Below are 19,540 nucleotides of genomic sequence, written 5' to 3'. Positions count from 1 at the left end.
ACTGAGAAACTATATGAGCTAAAGATCGTTGAGACTGTTTACGTTGCTGATTAGGATGACCATAAAGTGCATAACATCGAGCCTTTACATGACCTAACTTTCCACAATGATCACACTTATGTCGTTGACAGGTAGGCATAGACCCACTGGGGGGTTGTGGAGAAGATAGGCGAGTAAGCATAGCAGAATGATCCCCTGAAGAATGAAGTAGGACAGCTGCACGACGACTCTCATCCGCTAAGACATATGAATAAGCAGTCTGTAGCAACGGAAAAGGATCCATACCCAATAAATGAACTCGCGCATACTCAAATTCGTCCCGGAGACCCGCTAAAAACTGAAAAACCCGATTCTTATCCAGAATTGACGAATATAATGTCTCATCAAGAGGGTCCTTCCAAGCATAGGATGAGGAATAGAAAGTCAGCTCTTCCCACCGAGCACGTAGCTGTGAGATATAAGTGGTAACTGAAGAGTCTCCTTGGGAAAGACAAGAAATCTCACGCTCCAAATTGAAGATCCTGACATTATTCTGACGTTGTGAGTAAATACTCTTTGCGGAATCCCATATCTGTTTTGCTGTCGAGGAAAACATAAAACCGGCCGCAATGTATGGTTGCATAGAAGTAACCAACCTAAGAACGGACCATAGAATCATTAGCAAACCAATGGGAGTAAGAACTGTCAGTCTGTGCAGGTTGTTTGTCTGTCCAAGTGAGGTAACCGATTTTCCCTTTTCCACCAATGAACATTTCAACTGATCATGCCCAAAGGAGATAATTGGGATCATCTAATTTTACGGTAGTGATCTGAATACCTGGAAAATCGGTTGAGTGAGAAAGAGAACCACTCGATCCATTACTATTACCAGTGATCGAGGAGGAGGATGTCTCAGAGGCCATCAAAGAATCCGAGTATTTTGGTCGAAAGAAAATTCGACTTCCTAGGATAAAATGACCGCAGCACCCGCTATTAGAAAAATCCCAAACAGCACCTTGCTGTAATCACAGCCTTCCGTAGGTGTTTAAAAACAACTGTTATGCCCTCGTATAACCCGTACGATAATCAAAACTAAAACAAAATCAGTCACCTGCTGTGATCTCAAGACTCATAACAGCAAACTGCTGTGTCGCACAGGGCAGGGCAGTCACCTAATGGTGTCGCCTGCTAAAAAATCAACTCCTGCTATGATAGAACAAGAAAGAGGAGCCCAGACAGCAACCTACTGGTGTCGCACAAGGCAGAGCATCACCTGCTGTGATCAAAACAGCCTAGATGGCTACCCACAAGTGTCGTACAGGCACCTGCTGTGATCGCAAGGTTCTGAAAGCTACCAACTAGCATCGTATGAGGCATAGCAACCTCTACTGGTGTCATCTACTCAGAAACTATCGCCTATTGTGATCGTAGAGGTCGAACCAAGTTAGTTAGGGAGTCGTAAGTCTCAAAAACAGCCATTGTGGGTGTCGAAAATCTTATACGAGACCAATATAGGTGTCGTAAGTCTTCAACAGCATCACTACTGTGAATACAGCCTGATCGCAGGCTCTAACTAGCTGTTACCTCCCTATCGCATGATGCGATTAGGGTATGTTGCGACTGAGAACCCCCGTAGGGGTGATCTGAATTGAAGATGAGAAGTATAGGTGCTGTTTTTTACGAAAAAAAAATGTCAATGGAGTTATCGCAGAAGGAGTAGGAGGTCGAGAACCAGCTCTGATACCAAGTTAGAATTAAGAGAGAATAGTAATTCGATTAATTAGCCCTAATTAGGCTATGTAAGTATTACATAAGATAACTAAAGACGTGAAAAGACTAAAATAACCCTACAGACTTATTTAACAGTCTCCATGTAAGAATGCATGTTTTACATCAAGATGGCATAAAAGCCATCCTTGATTGGCTACTAAGGATAACAAAACTCTTATAAAGTTTAATTTTCCTACAAGAACAAAAGTTTCCTCTGAGTATATCCCTTAGCAACTAATCTAGCCTTGTACCTTTCAATTGTACCATATGGCTTGTATTTCATAGTATATACCCATTTACATCCCACGAGTATATTCCCCTTTAGTAGGTCAACTAGTTCCCATGTAGAATTTTTTGCCAAGGCTCTTATTTCATCAACCATAGCCTCCCTCCATTTTGGATGTTTCAGAGCTTTTGCAATAGAAGAAGGAATAAATACAGAAGCTAATGAAGTAACAAAGGAATTGTATAAGGGGGACAAGACCTTATACAATACATATTTCAAAATGGGATTTTTGTACACTTTCTTTTCTCTTTCCTGAGGGCAATAGGATGGTTAGAATCATTTATACAAGGAATATCAACGGAAGCAGGATTACTAGTAAGAGAAATGAGATTACCTGGATCAAAGGAGTCGACAACTTGGCCTAAACAGTTATCCTTTGAGGTTTTTTCCTCCAAATGATGACATTTTCAACTATATACTTTAAGCTCCCCCTTTCTTCCAACACTATATCACTAGTAGCAACAATATTATATGGAATACCAACAAATGGAAACATATCAAAAGGAACAGGCACAGATAGAGGAATTTGAGGAAACCTCTCTTCACTAATGATGTTGATACTTTCACGATTATTCTCCCCCTGAAGAGAGGTAGGACTACCCGTGGAGAAGAAAGGAACTAACACACAAAAAGTAACATCCATGAAAACCAAACAACGCCGAGAGGGGGGATGATAACATTTATACCCTTCCTGAGATGAATGAGATCCCAGGAAAATACATATCAAAGCTTTAGGATCTAACTTGGTACGATGAGGACCCACAATATGAACGTATAACACACACACCCCCAAAAACTTTGCGTGGTACCAAAGAAAGGGGGTTTAGTAGGATGAAGAGTCAGGTATGGAGTCTTGAAATTTAGAGCTCGGGAAGGCATGCGGTTAATGAGATAGGCAGTTGTAAGGACAACATCAAACTAATAAGGTTTGGGAACTTTGGCCCCAAACAAAAGTGATCTGGTTACTTCAAGGAGATGATGATTTTTTCGTTCTACCACTCCATTCTATTGTAGGGTTTGAACACATGAATATTGATGTTCGATTCCATGTTCAGCAAAATAATCTTTTAAGCCCCCATACATATACTCTCCACCTTGGTCAGATCGCTGAATCTTTATCTTTTTTCGAATTGGGTAAGCACCATCTTGTAGAATATTTTGAAAATAGACTATACATCATCTCCAGTTTTCATAAGATATAACAGCGTACATCGAGAATGATCATTAACAAACGTAACAAAATAACGAAACCCAAGTAGAGAAGTAATAGGAAAGGGCCCCCATACATCAGTATACACAATGTCAAAAGCTGAACTACTGTTATAACTTCTAACAAGAAAGGACACCTACAATGTTTTGCAAACTCACAGATTTCACAGTGAAGATCTGACATAGACATAGAAGAAAAAAGAACAGGAAACACAAGCTTCAAATACTGAAAGGAAACATGACACATACATATATGCCAACACATAACACACTCTTTATTGACTCTACTAAGTACCACTGGAAATGTGGAAGCTTTGTCCAGGAGATATAAACCATTAGCTTCATATCCCATGCCAATCACCTTCCTCTTATCCAAGTCCTGAAAAACCCAATATGAAGGAAAGAAAGTGACACTGCAATTCAAATTCTTTGTGAGAGAACTGACAGATAACAAATTTGTAGAAAACTTTGGAACATAGAGGACTGAGGATAAGTAAAAACTAAGAGAGATGAGATGGTAATTTTTCCTTTTCCAAACACAGAAGAAAGAGTACCATCGACAATCCTAACTTTGTCCTGACCAGAACAAATAGAATAGACATGGATGACATACCACTCATGTGCTCTGAGGCACCAAAATCGATGAAGCATGAAGAATTAGATGAGGAAGTAGATACATGATGAGCAGAACCAATGAAACCTGACTGAGCAAAGGATGAGGTAGCTGATGGTTTGTCCAACGGATCCATTGCATTACGAAGTTGTTCCAATTCTTCCTTGGGAATAGTTATCACATCATGGAGGGAGATTGAGTTGAGACCTTTATTCTTGATGTTGAAGCATCCATTGTAGCATTATGAGCAGTAAATGGTTTTGGTTGATTAAAATTTTGGGGTCGACCAACCAAATCCCAACATTTCTCCTTAGTATGCCATTTTCTGCCACAATGTTGACATTTAAATTTATCTCGATCACCATTACCAGGATTCCCCTTACCACTGAATTTTTGACACCCACTCCTAGTAGTCCTCTACGGAGCTGAAAATGAAATTAAAGCAGACCTATCAGTGATAGGTTTCTGGATCATAGCAAATCTCCAAATGTTCACACTCTGGACGTAAGAGTACACCTAGTTAAGGGATGGAAGGTCATCCCTGTTGAGAATTTGAACCTGGGCTAACTCAAATTCTGGATTGAGTCCTGCAAGAAACTCAAATATCCGATTTTGCTCAACCAACTTCTTGCATTGTTTACCATCTCCAGGACATAGAAGTTGAAACGTCCAATAATGATCTAACTCCTCCAACATATTCTTGAGAGAAGCAAGATACTCAACTAACGAACTCTCCCCCTGACGACAATGAGAGATTTCCTGTCAAAATTGATACAGTCTCTCGATATTTTGTTGCTGAGAATATGTTTGGGCTGTGAATCCCAAATCTCCTTAGCCGTCTTGAGAAACAAAAATTGCCGACTAACATGTGGTTGCATGGAATGCAATAACCAGGACATGATCGTGAGATTGTCAGTCTCCCACTTATCATACAGAGAATCCATCTGATCTGGCTTGGTAATCTTACCAGGGAATAGATGCTCGACTCCAAGGAATAGTACTACCCGACATGACCTCGGAGCTTCACGAACTAGCCATTACTGCTTTCCAACCACAGAAGGACACCAAAACAACCAACACAGCACCCTAGAGCCACCAATACACTTTGTATAAGGTGCTGAAATTACCACTACAGACCCAACAGGTCTAACAGCTAATTCTACCACCAAATCACATGCAATTAATGAGGTTATTTTCAAAAAATTTAGAGGAATCTAACCTTACTGATCCCTACCATCAATATCTTCTCTACAGATCACAACCACCAATTGAATTGAAAACAGAAAGAAAAAAAAAACCCAAAAAAGCAATCGAGCAGCCAAATAACCCTTCAAATGAACTCAAAAAAATGTGAAAAAATCACCAAAAATTCTGGAAAAATCCCTTCTCTAACCGCAGGTAAAAAACCTGACCTATGGTTTTTTCGGATTGCTGGCATCAGCAGCCATAGGCAGGGGCGGAGCCAGGATTTTCTTGTAGTGAGGGCAAACTATGGTTAGTTGTATAGTTGAAGAACTTGAATGGTGGGAAAATTATTTGTGCTGGAAAATACGATTACGATTGGACAGAGACGAGGGTGTGGAGACAAATAGGGAGAGAGGTGAGGGAGTGGAGACAAATGGGGCATGTAATTAGTTGAAAATATAGGGGTGTCTCAAAGTTCTGTGGGGCCAATTGCCCCCACCAGCTCCTTACTAGCTCCGGCCCTGGCCATAGGGCTGACATCAGCAGTACAGTAGAACCTTTTTGAAGATTTATTTTTCTTGTGGTCCCTCTGATTCCTTTTCTCTGATAACAAGTGGAAAAAAAACAATAGCAGGTAATCAGATTTAGTAAAGAAGAGAAGAATATGAGGAACCAGAGATCATGAATTGATTACATGACTCCAGTAATTATTTTAATTATTTTAATAATGTCTAGAGAGACAGAAATACCACTAAACATTAAAAAAAAAAGACTTTCAACTACATAAGACTAACAAAATGACTATTCTACCCTTCAACAAAGACAAGATTGTAATCAACAGTAAAATCCTCACAAGATCCTATCAATTTCGAGGCGCTAACTGTTTTCTGAATAGCTTCAATGCCTAGCTAAACAGGGTCTCCCCTTGAAGAGATTTGAAGAATTTCGCCACCAAGACAAAGCAAAATCTAGCTAATCCAACCAACTACATGGAAGAAAGAAGCCAGTTGACCAAGCTGATTAGAAAGTTTTTTAATCAGTCTCCCATCATCACCTTCAATCACTTTTGAGTTCGTCAAAACACCTACAAAAGTTCTAGATCTACCTTCGATTGCGAAGCACCATTCCTGATGTTTTCTTTACGAAATAATTTTTCAAATTCTTTTGTTGTTGTTGTTGTTAAGTATTTGATGACTTTAATACAACTTAATGGATACTTGAGCTAGTCAAGTTTTCAAGTTTTAAAACTATGCTACATACATACTATTTATATCCATGCATGCAAAGGATATAGAAAGCTCACCTCCTTTGCACCCTGCTCCTCTCACGCCATATCCAAGATTTGGAGGAAGCTTTAAGGTACGTTTGCCACCTGAAATATAAAACTCAAAAGTCATTGATGATTGAGATAGTACAACAAAAAGGAAGCAAAATCACAATTTCTCGCACCAGCAAGCATTGGCGGAATTCCATCATCCCCTAGAATACCCAAGTCCCAGCCTTTAATGACCTGCAAACCTTTTTATAAGAGATACCCACCATGCAATATATTAAGGTACATGAGATACATAATATCGTTAACTATACATCTAATCTCAAATGATGTTGCCAAGTTAAGAAAATCAATAGCATAATCTATTTAGGGTTAGTATCAACTAGATCAGAATCCCTCTAATCGGGTTTGACTTTTTAAGTTTAAACCCTCCTACAACTATTGTTGTAGTATCCAACTAGCAATAGAGTTTTCCAATTCCTTATGGTACCACAATTATAAATTTTCAGCAACAACAACACTTTAGAAGTGATAGTTACTTTGCAACAAAAGCAAGACCAGATTATTCATGCCGTTGTTCAGGCTAATGATATAACGATTTTTCAACTCTAAATAGTGTATAAGTCGATCAAAGATGGGATACAATTCTTTGGGCTCTTCAGAAAATTCACTTCAATAGGAGTACAATACATAGGATTAGAAGTTGTATATCACTCCAAGATACTTTATTGGCATTAATGGGGATCTATATGGATATTTTGAGGGGAAAAGGGGTATCCATATCCCCTTATTTCTTAATAATAGTTATGGAGACATTCTTTGCACTGTTCTATCAAAAGATCAACGAAAGGAAGATTACCCCATCTCAAGTGCTCCTCTCCACAGATTTTTCCATTTATGTTTTGTTGATTGTTGATAGTTATGGTTTTTATCAGAGAAGATATTATCTCATCCTCAACCATTGAGGAGACGTCGGACATTTTTTGGGTTTCATTGTTGATGGTTATGGTTTTTATCAGTGAAGATATCATCTCATCCTCTACCCTTGAGGAGACGTCAGACATTTTTGTGGGTTTCATTGGACTAGAGCAAATGTTGAAAAAAGAAAAGGTTTGTCTTGCAGGTATTCTTGCCTTGTCTAGGGAAATCATCTTTATAATATGTCACGCCACCTCCGGGAACACGACCTGACACGTCACTTCACGCTTATCTTTGCTAAAGAAAAGGCACGTGATCCATTTATGGAGGAATTTAACATTTGAAGTAGATGTGACAATCCACTAAGGATATCCATAAACATTAGAGTACAACTCTCTCTCTCTCTCTCTCTCTCTCTCTCTCTCTATATATATATATATATATATATAGATATATGGGTTGGGATCCGTTGACTCCTAAGAATGACTCATGAAAAAAAAACACATGATCCCAACCCTTTAAACACAAAATCCAATGGTTGAGATTTATAAGTATCTTGATAACACAAATCTCAGATATACTTATCCCGAAGATAAATCACAACCATTGGATATTGCATTTAAAGGGTTGCGATCGTGTTTTTTTTCATGAGTCATTCTTAGGAGTCAAGGGATCCTGACCTTATATATATTACACTATTTATAATCAAAATTTGCTAAGTTCTGGATCTATCGACCCATCCTCTTGTGCTTCCAAAGATACCGATCACACAAAACCCACAACAACCTCATTGTTAGACAACGACTCAAAACATCCCCTCGTGAAATCTTCCAAGGCATCGATCCAGGCCGGCATACTGACCTTACTCTAGGTTTTGAAATAAAAACCTCAAATCTTGCAACTGAGGGGTAGAATGAGTGAGTAACAAGTATGTTAACCAGTAGAATAGGAACACAATAATGATTGTAGGATGAACGGTTATAGTTACACAATTGTACCATAAATGGTTATACATTACACCAAAACATTTGGCCTGGACTTTCTAACACTAAATACACTAACCTCTAAATAATCTACTATTCTTTCCATTAATTCCACATTACTTATTACTTCCCAGCTTTCGTTATTCCAAACTGTAGTTAGAAATCAAATTCCCTGGTTCAAATATCTAGACTTTTCGCTTCCAATATTCTTAGTACATAAATAAATTCCACATTTCATCAACAGAAATTTAAAAACACATCCACAACACTGGTATTATAATGTTGAAACGTACGATGTTGTATACTGATAAGTACTATAGATTTCACAATTGAATTCCGCCTCAGTCAGGGATCCCAAGTTTGCCAATGAGGGATTGCAATATTTTTACCTGATTCTACGTTCGGCCTGACCACAAGTAGTACGCCATTTGCCCAACTCATGTTGGCCGTTGACCAAAGTCCCACGATCATAAGGACCTTCTTTATGGAGGTCAGTTGGTCGACTACTATAGACTTCCCCAATCACGGGGACCGGTCGTCTTCGTCTTGCCTATCAGGCTAGCATGTGAAATCCAAGGTACACTACCTTATGCACCCACTTTCATTTCTTATTATAACCCAAAAATAAATAAACACATCCCGGGTACTCCTGACCCAAACATAAATGCATAGGCACTCCTTAGCCCAAAATTAAATAACACCGGGTACACTTGACCCAAAAGTAAACAAACATCAGGCGCTTTCTCACAAAAAATTAATGATTTTGAGTACTAGCTGATCCTATCTAGCTCATTCGTTATTTCTTTCAGCGTAGGAATTCTCTTTCGTAAGTCTTTTGACACTCTTAATGATTTCATTACTTGATATTATTTTACACCTTCAAATGGCTCAGACGCCTTGAACCTTTATCTAACTGACTTCTGACCTTTCTTAAATTCTCTAATTCGTAACTAACTTACATCTTCAAGTTGAGTTCAAAGTTATCTTTTGAGTACAATGTATTCCTCAAAATTCCTTATATTCAACTCATGTTCTTTTTCATATTATCAGCTAAACTAAACTCACTCACATTAGCATAGAGAATATAATAGATTTTTCGAAAAATATATGAATACGCCAATGTATTGTTTTGCATTTATACATAAAAATGATCAACCAATATCAATATTAATATCACAAAAACATTTGGAAAATTTGTATTTAGTTCACATCGAATTGCAAAATTTGGTTTTAAATTGAACTTACATGATCCAAGGATTCATATGTGCCCCACAAAACAACTTACGAAAAATGTCATTTTTGCACCCCATGTTCCACCTGTGGTGGCAGTGGCCTGATTTCTCTGGTGGTTGGCAGTGTCACCGTGCATCCCACCTTGGTTCCCACCCCACATACACAGGCTGCCCAATATTTTCTGATTTTTGTGGTTTTTGATTCATTCTATCAGGGTTCATTCACTTGCTGTTTGACAATTTAGGTAAGATGACTTTAGTGGAACACCGTACGTAACTTGTTGAAAAGCAACGAACTATGATAACCAACCCAAATACGAATTCATGAACATGATCTTACAATCATGATTAATATGAGTCAAACCTTTTAAAAATGAGTATTAACATAACATATTTCAGATATAGAATATAACTACAATTAAATTGTGCACTCATGATTAAACCAAGAGGGAAAGAATTCTACGTTAGCAACTTTTAACTATCTTTTTTTTGCTCTCGAGCTTTCACTACCCAAAGAATCCTCGCTTCCTCCTCAAACTCAACTGAATCCACTCACTTAAAAGGTGAAGTCTATGGAGTTCAACAAGGTAACAGAGTTTAGATAAACTGATTTCAGTTTGGAAGAATTTACAAGAAGTCTTTGTTGTTGCAAGGATAAAGTCTAAAGGGTGGGAGTGTGGCTGGATTATAACTGAGACAAGAAGAGACAAAGTGTCTCTAATGGAAGCTTTATTTGCTGAAATGGTGATGCTTGGAAGGGGTGGATGTGAGCTGGAATTTAGCTGAGGCAAAAAGAGGCAACTTGTCTCTTGAGAAGGATTTTAAGTAAGGGTGGTTTGAATTCTAACCATCCTTAACCATGATTTGGTTAATCAAACCTAACCTTGCATGAGGGTTGCCATGCCATGTGGCTTGGGTTGAAACCTGGGCTGACAAATGTCCTTGGTCAGCTAACAAGAAGACACATACAATAATATGTGTTGTAAGCACCTTGACCATAGTCAAGGCTGCTTGACCAATTAATTTAGACTGAATTAAGTTAACTAATCTTAATTACAGATTAGTTGACTAATTTAGTGTGTTGTGGGATCCACCCTTAAGTACACAATTTGCAAATTCATAATTTGACTCTGGTCAATCCTGGTTGACCCAAGTGACTTCTCCTAGAAATTGTGAGTTCGGGATCTTTGACTGGGCTTAATTCTTCTCGGATTCCGACGTGCGGACATACTATCTCGAATAACTTTCCGAGACCTATCCAATGTTGTTATCGCCTTTTCAAAATTTTGCTTCCTTATGATGTATTCCCACTCATCACTATTTTCCCTTTTCTGTTAATTTTCCAAGTGTATTTCCTCAACAAATTTTCCGACGACTTAAATGCTCTTCCAAGTTATTTACTTATAAATTCCTGAATCGTCTGACTTCATGTGGCTTTTCGGAAAATTTACTCAAGATCCAAGGTGGCTCGAAGGGGTTGTCACATAATAAGACCCAGTGGTGGGGCCCATTTGTGAGGGATAAATGTCCGTTCAGCTATAGTGGTGCCTTTTCTCTTTGCCCCCTTCAACTTTATTGTCTTTCCTCTCCTCCCTTTATTTCAATAATATTCCTCCAACTTTACTTTCTTTCCTCTTGTACCTAATAATACCCCTTCTAATTTTACTATGTTTCCTCTTTTACCCCCTTCAACCCCAAATTGGACCCTACTCTTTTGACCCTTTTTCCAATTATACCCTTCCAAATTTATTGTCTTTCCTCTTTCACCCCTAAATCCCAAAGAGTATTCTCGTCTATAGGCACAGGCAAACTCTAGTTCTTGATAATCTAGCTTTCAAGGAAAATGCCTTGCTAGTAAATACTTGGGCCTCCAATTAGTAACATCTAGGCTTCACTATCAGGATTGCTTCTTGCTAATAGTCATAACAAAGCTACGCGTCCCATCTTGGAAAGGAAATTTTCTATCTTACATGGGCCGACTACAACTCTTCTCAGCCCTCAATATCATTTATAGCTATTGGTCTAACTATTTTATAGTTGTAGTTATAGTATCAAGTCCATCGAACAACTATGCACCATATTCCAATATTATGTTCCTAATCTTGCAAGAAAATGTCACCCAGATAGTTGGAAACATATGAGCTCCCAAGGAACCTGGGAGCCTCGATCTTAGATATTTTCATCTTTACAATAAAGTTGTCATAGCTTAGTTGGTTTGACACATTGCAAAGCAACTTTGAGATTGTGGGTTCAAGTCCAGCTTACCCATAAAAAAAAGAAGAATAAAGCTGCCATCTTGCTTCAAGTTTGAGCTATTGCTCACAAGAAGCCTCGTGGGTTGACTGGGTTCATAACAATTGTTAAAAAGGCTTTCTTTTGCTTCCCTGGTTGATCATATATGAATGAAACGATACAAGATTTCATAATAAATTTTTCCCCATTTGGAAATATATGAGGATCAACTTGGACGTTCAGTTGAATATCGGGTCCTAGGTTGCTAAAGTCAAGGACTCTCCTCACATGATGGAATTCTGCTCAAGGTCGCAAGTTCATGTGCAATTTTTAATCCTATTCCCAAATTCAAGCTCTTTTTTTTCCTTCTTGACTCGTGTGATAAACCATGTATTTTAGAGAGACCAATTTTCCAACCTCATATATTACCTCTAACTCTTTTGTGAAGATTCATATTCAATTCTTCTCTCAAGAATTGTTGAAAATTATTCAGGAAAATGGTAGTGGTCTATTATACAATATGTTGTAAATTCTCTCTTTTTTTCTATTTTACTCTAGTTGGGGTTTGCCTTACACTAGCTTAATTTCCAAAAAAATCAGACAAATTAACGAAAATGATACTTGGTTTGGAGTCTTCCCACTAAAAGACTCGGAAAAAATCCATAAGAGTATCAGTAAATCAATTATGATGTCTTACTGTGTATACTTTCTATATTTTCACTCATGTAATTCTAATCAATGAAGATAGCTAGAATTCTTGCAATATTATCCAACAATCAAGAGGTTTGAAAGGATTAAAGTCCTCAAAAAGACAAGAAAATCAGTTTTATGGCCAACTTGTGGATAACTATAAAAACCACTATAATATGAAATTAATTACGTACTTCGACGAAATTTTCAAAGAGAATTTCTATATGTTCATGCATCAGATGCATTGGACTTGGCAAAACCATTATTTGGCATTAGCATACTCAAACCCCTAGGCTGAACTAATTCATGGTCATTATAGTTCATCCATAAGATTGTGGGTTTTGTTTCATGTTATTTCAAAGGGAGGGGTCTAACGTAAAGACTTCAAAGGAGCTCAACCAATTCATAGTTACACTGATCAAGTATGGGAACTTATGTTTCACACCAACCTTTTATTATAATTATAATATACCAATTAATGAAATTATATCTAAAACATCCAAATAAGGATTTAGACCCATGAATATAACATGGTTCTGAAACAAAAACAAAGAAACATAAAAGGAAGGGAACAATTAAGACAGTATTCTGGCAATAGCCAACCTACGATTTCTTCCCCAATTACTCTCTCATAACATGTATCTTTAGAGCTTGACTAGCTTTTCTCACAAGAGTAGAAACACAAATCAAATAACTTCTAGGAGAAGAAAAATTAAAAGGGGACGAGTCGTGAAAATTTCCAAAACCTCACATTTAATTTCATTAATTGATATGTTATATATTTAAAAGTTTGTGTGCAATATAGATCTCTTAAATTAAGATATAAATTTAAACTAGGATAGGTATTTTGACCTTCTAAAATAGAGGGGTTAGATTATTAATGAATCGTGAGCAGATTATGTGAAGAATTAACTAAAAATAAAAAGAGAATCAATGAGATCTTGGAAACTTTCAAAGCACAAATTACCTCACCAACACCTACGCGAAATGTAAGTGGCTTCCCACGGTTGTAGCTGCTATCGAAGATTTTTCCATTCTCTAACTTACCCACATAATGAGCCTAAATGATCCATTCAAGTAATTAGGTTACATCCATAAATCCACCATAAAAAATTATAATAAGTTTCTACATTTCAAATCCATGTTAAGAGCATTTGTTGACCCCAAATATTTGGGATTAGGCATAATAGACGATGAGAAAGGATGATGGATCATGATTAAAGCAAAAAAAATTGGTACCATGTTAATACGAAGCTTAATGGGTAAATAATAATATCTATAGAAGGGAAAATATGGAACATTCTGAAAATAAGGCACTCTTCTAAGAACACAACAGCCATCATCATCATCATCATCAAAGTGTTATCCCAAAGATTTGGGGTTGGCTAGATGAAACATATTCGCCCATTCAATGTTGTTCAAAGCCACATCTTGTGTTGTTCAAAGATTTGGGGTTGGCTAGTTTACCTTATCCTTAATGAGGAGATCTTAGTGGTATTTACCACCTCATGTGTCTTGACAAACCAGATTGTTATGAGGTTCAGGTGGTAATTTACCCCTAAGATCTTTCTAGATAAATTTTTAGGGCGTAGCAGGGTTTAATATCAAAAAATTTATTTATTTGCATTATAAACCTTGGTATAAAGCTCAATTTTATTAATGAGGTGGGGGTAAAAGGATAATTTCTCAACCCATGTGTCTTGGCATTTTAAGGAATAAAATTATCAAGGAGTTAAAGTGGCAATAACACCCTTAAGGTTTTTATTTAAAGAGATAAGGTAATCTAAAATGGTGCCAAGTGGCAGAAACCACAACAAACTCGAATTTGGAGGGACAATTGGCATTAAGCGAGCATTTTTGTAACAAACTCTGTTTGTTCCAGCTCTGTGGGTCAGACTGGGTTCAATCTTGTAGTCAGACCGGGTCCGATTTACCATGTCAGACCGGGTCTGATATTGTGTACAATATCAGACCCAAATCCACATATGAGATTTTGCCTAGGCCTGAGCCTTGAATGGTCAATTGATCTTTCCTCAATCATGATCCTTGATTGTTTTATGGATCTGGAGTGTCTACAAGGATGATCCACTTAGTTGGTCGTACCAGGCTGAATTATTTTTCAACCATAGTCAAACCCACTACAAGAGACTGTCACATTGGCTTCTTTTCATCTTAAGGGTAAGGTCATTCACTGGTACCATTGGATGGGAAAAGCCATCAGCATGTGGTCTTGGGAAGACTTTTGCACAGCCCTATGTGTTTGTTTTGGGGACACAAAATAGACACGATTGGGTAAGCTATTAGCCCGGTTGCAACAAAAGGGAATGGTGTAAGAATATTTGGAGGAGTTCAAACGCATGCTCAATCTTACCATCAAAGTCCCTGAGCCATTCATGGTTGATTGTTTTCTTGGCAGGTTGAAAGATTACATTCGCGGCAATGTGAAGCTACTCAACCCTAACTCACTTACCCATGCTATTGGTTTGGCTCATCAGGTCAAGGATAAATTGTCATCTACATGTCATCAACTAAGAGCAACCAATGGTCAATCCTTGCCTAAGCCAATATCCCCTCCAATGACCGCTTTCGTTGGGAGTAGAACTGTCTGCAACTTCAAATATGCTGACTATCATCGATCAAAATGCTTGAACGCCATAAAGGCCTATGTTTTCATTATGATGAATACTTTCAACATGGCCATCAATGCAAGACCAAACATCTCTTTCTTATGGAGGGTAATTGACCATCGGAAGATGAAAATTGTGACGATTTGGTACATGCAATTGATGAAGAGGTCAACATGATGGATCAACCGAAAATTTCTCTCAATGACTTGGGTGCATCTTCCAATCCACAAACAATAGGGGATTATCTCCATTAGCAACCACTTTTAATGTCATGGTAGCCGATGGTGGTGATAGTATTTTCATGTGAACTGCCATTACGTTCTACTTACCATTGGCCACTTTCACTTCTTCATCGATCCTTTAGTTTTCCCTCTTGGTGGTTGCAACATTATTTTGGAAGCTCAATGGCTGCATACATTTGGCTCAATTACATTGACTGGGTTCCAAATTTCAAGTTCGTTTTCATTATCAGGGGGACCAACATCACTTTCAAGGTATGCAAAAAAAAAAAAATTGTCGTGGTGAGTCTCCAATGCATTACCAAAGACATTCATCGGGATTACAACAAGGTTCTAGTCCAATTACAATTGGTTGAACCTACTTTTTTTTTTACCATAACCCCAACCTTGCCTTGCAAGATCTTCTCACCATCTATGAGGATATCTTAGCCACGCCATCTACATTGCCACCAAATTAGACCCACAGCAACCACATTCCAATGGCTAGTGGGCGACACCACCAAACCAACGGCCATATCGTTATCCTCATGTCCAAAAAGATGCAATTGAGTGTCCACTACGGGAACTTTTGGAATCATGTTTCATTCATCCGAGCAAGAAACCTTTTCCATCACCCGTCTTATTGGTGCATAAATATTTGGATAATTGGCATATGTATATTGATTATTGAGCTTTGAACACAATCACCATCAAAGATACAATTCCTATTCCGATTATCAATGAAGTTGTGGATGAATTGCATGGCTCTAAATACTTTATAAAATCGGATTTTCATTTGGAGTATCACCAAATCAGAGTTCATGAGCACGATCAAATTTGGGTCCATTTCTTATACCTCTTTAATTGCTCGTGGGTGTTTTCAAACTCTATCTTGTCACTTTTCCAAGAGTGGAATCATAATGTGTTTTTGGGTAGAAAAAGGTACCTTTGGTCCTCCATCCCTTTTGCCGTTTGTTGGGTATTGTAAAGAGAAAGAAATCAAAGAGTGTTCAATCGCCATGTTTTGGAGCTGCAAGATCTTATTTGGAGGTGTTAGGTTTCATGTTTTTTTTTAAGCAAATTATTTCCTTACCCCTTAAAACATAACAATTGGGTATTATGGTGAACAGACATTGTTATACACGTTACAGTGGTGAATGTAGGCGCACACACAGATGAAGATACCAAAGACATAGGTCAAGATAGAGTGGGATCATGATTTTAAAACTCGTTTTGACGTCTCATCTCATCAATGAACGAGACCGAGACATCTTGGACGAGTCATCCGATTTATTCGAGTCATCTTGTTCAACAATGACACAGATGGACTGACTTTTGAGAAACACATCAGGTTTGAGACGACTTGTCCATCCCTCTCGTTGGTGGACGATACCGAGACAAATTGGACGAGTCGTCTTGATCTTGGATGAGATTTAAAACCATGGTAGAGATCCATCCATCTTGCAGACCTAATATTTGGGACGAGGTGAGTCAACTCAGTCACGAGATCCTACAAAATCTAGCAGGAAATTTGTTTTCCCAGAAAAAAATGATTTTTCCATAAAAATGCACAATCAAGCACTTGCAAATTGCTTCCACCCAATTTCCTCTGCACAGTCATACAGACCCACGACCAAAAAGGGAAAATCTTTTCCCAGAAAAAAAAAAACACTGATTTTCCAATGAAATAATCAAACACTTGCAAATTGCATTTTTCCCCAAAAAACCATTTCCCCATGGTTTCTTTCTGCAAAATCATACAAACCCACTACCAAGAAGGGAAAATCATTCTCCCATAAAAAATAAAAATAAAAACAATGAGTTTCCCCTAAAAATGTATAAACAACATTTTCCAGGAAAACCCATTTCGCTACCAATTTTCTCTGCACAATCATACAGACCCACCACCAACAATGGAAAATCGTTTTCCCAGTAAAAAAAAACAATAATTTTCCCATAAAAATGCACTATCAAACACTTACAAAATTGCATTTTCCCAAAAAAACCATTTTCCCACAAATTTTCTCTGCACAATCATACAGACCCACTAGTTTCACATTCAATCAAATAAATAAATAAGTCGAAAATACCTTAATAAGTAGGCCTTTTGTAGCCTCAAGTCCAGTCCCAACAACTAGATCGCAGAATTCGATTCCAGAAGGTGCGACATTGAATTTGCATCCTACTTCCTTTGCAGAAACTGCTTGTGATTGTTGTCCCATGAAGGCATTGATGAGTTCCAAGCAGAATACAAGCCCAATCGCTTCTCTCCTCAACAAACTGAAGCTTTCCTTCTCTTGCAGTTGCTGTGGTAATAGAAGGGGGAGAGGAGATGATGATGATTTCACATGGTGGTTGTGGAATGAGATTGTTAATCTTGCTTTGGTTCTTATTTTCGGATCTCTTGGTAAGGTTCTTGTGAGTTTGTAGGGAGTGTTGGAGGACACCAGTGCAACAGCTGACAAGGCGCTCATCTCTTCCAACCAAAATGTTCAAATAGGATAGGGCTCCATTCTATTTTAGAAGGAAAATCCTGAAGAAACGTTGAAATTCACATCGTTAGACACATTGCGGACGTGGATGTGTGAACTAACCAGAGATATGCAATGAGTACCCATTTAACCGAAACCGAATTCGAATCGAAACCAAAAACCCCCCTTTTGATTCCCTTTTCATTGGAGTCGATTAGAGCCAAGTCTAAAATGAAATCGACCAATTACGAATCGGAATCATTAGATTTTATCCAATGGATATCTGTGGGGACCTGAAATTAATTTATTTTGTCATTTCTTTTCATAACAGATAATTACAAATATTTTTTATTTTAAAATAAATGCATGTTTTATAAAAAATTTTAATTTTTCATATAAATTATTAATTGAAGCTTAAAATGATTTCTCTTTTAAATATGTATTATTTTTAACCAATATAATTTTTTTTTTTTTAAACAATCATTAATCTGTATCTTTAGTGTAATAAATTATAAGTAAGTTAATAATTTTATTGATAATATATTAATTTTTGAAAGGAAAAAAAAATTATAATGATTTAAAATATTTTTTTCTCATTTGATTCTTGAGAATCCGAACCGAACTAAATATAATGGTTATAGTTCTAAGTTCCTTAGGAATCGAATCAGAACCAGCCCATTGACACCACTACTTTTCATCACGATACAATTCAAAAACATCCATGATTCAGTGTACATCAATGTATGAAATGATGTCAATTTCAATGTTAATCCAGCATGATTCATTCTAAAATAGAAATCTATTATTAGCACCCCAAATTTTACTTATTACAATCCAATTTCTTAAATTATTTATCACCACCCACCCCCCAAATTAAGATTAAAACACTCTTCAAACAATACAAAATTTTGGCTCAAGTTATTAATCAATAGAAAAATGTTGAAGTAGCACTAAAATGTAACCGATTCCACATCACTGACATGGATGTATGTGCAAAACCATAGATATTTTTCATCGAGATCAAGTGAAGGGCATCTATGGTTATGTGTGCACCTCCACATCAACAATGTGAGAATTGATCTACATTTCAATGTTACTCCAACAAAACTCTAATCAATATGACAAAACATTATAACACTTATTAACAATTACAGTACCCGTTTGCCATTAGAATTAGACTCATATAAATCTTAAACCTAAAATAGAAATCTAACAAAAAATACTTCTAATGGCACCCCAATTTTTACTTATTCTCAATAATTTATTTATTTATTTATCTTGTAATTTGAGGTGTCAATGACAGTTATCTTTAAAATAAGGGATGTGATATTACAATACCATAAAAATATTAATAAAGCCTATAAGTTTATAAGATTTGTTCATGTTTTTATGATTTAGGATCAAGGATCCAACCTCGCAAGTAGTAAGGTGACCACTTCTGTTTTGGATTAAGTATTTATTTAAATCCCAAGATTTAGTATCAGATTAAAGGTTACATCTTATTTGATTCTGAAATAAAGTTCCAGATTCAATTAAGAAGTGTTTTTATGGTGAGAAATTAGATTATTTTAAGGTTAAAGACTAAAATTAATGGTAAAACAATAAATTTGATAATCAAGAAACCCATTTTGATGGTGAAAATCAATTTTATAAGTAAAGAAACTAAAATCCACGGTGAAAACTCAAATTTAATGTTTTAGAATAAAAATAAAAGTGAAAGGTTAAGATTATCTGAATTCTATCATAAATTCAATCTTATCTCTTTTTTTTTTTTTTTTTTTTGGAAAGATCCTCACAAATTTGAATTAAAAAAAATTCCTCTTATTTCTTCATTGTGCAAAACGCTCCAACTTT

The 19,540-nt window shown here is 36.9% G+C and overlaps 1 protein-coding gene across 7 annotated transcripts in view; it reads right to left on the bottom strand.

Annotated features, from left to right (window-relative positions):
• The window catches only part of LOC147400388 (peptidyl-prolyl cis-trans isomerase FKBP13, chloroplastic-like), a 40,621-nt gene extending 22,790 nt beyond the window's left edge, over positions 1 to 17,831 (bottom strand). For 3 of the 7 annotated variants that reach the window (XM_086446062.1, XM_086446063.1, XM_086446061.1), the window contains exons 1-4: positions 17,306 to 17,805; positions 13,338 to 13,430; positions 6,492 to 6,552; positions 6,346 to 6,414 (exon numbers count right to left, since the gene is read on the bottom strand). In XM_086446062.1, coding sequence (XP_086302188.1) covers positions 6,346 to 6,414; positions 6,492 to 6,552; positions 13,338 to 13,430; positions 17,306 to 17,689 — 607 coding nt within the window. In that variant the 5' untranslated portion in view covers positions 17,690 to 17,805. Of the gene's footprint in view, positions 1 to 5,269; positions 5,646 to 6,345; positions 6,415 to 6,491; positions 6,553 to 13,337; positions 13,431 to 17,305 lie in introns of all 7 variants that reach the window. The other 4 variants (XM_086446067.1, XM_086446066.1, XM_086446060.1 and 1 more) reach the window with 3 other exon arrangements.
• Between the last annotated feature and the right edge of the window lie 1,709 nt (positions 17,832 to 19,540).

Source organism: Akebia trifoliata, chromosome 6 (assembly GCF_017979445.1).
Source record: "Akebia trifoliata isolate Shusen 1 chromosome 6, ASM1797944v1, whole genome shotgun sequence".
Classification (NCBI taxonomy): domain Eukaryota; kingdom Viridiplantae; phylum Streptophyta; class Magnoliopsida; order Ranunculales; family Lardizabalaceae; genus Akebia; species Akebia trifoliata.
Note: the sequence above shows the minus strand (reverse complement) of the source record. Positions and strands in the feature narration are given on the sequence as shown.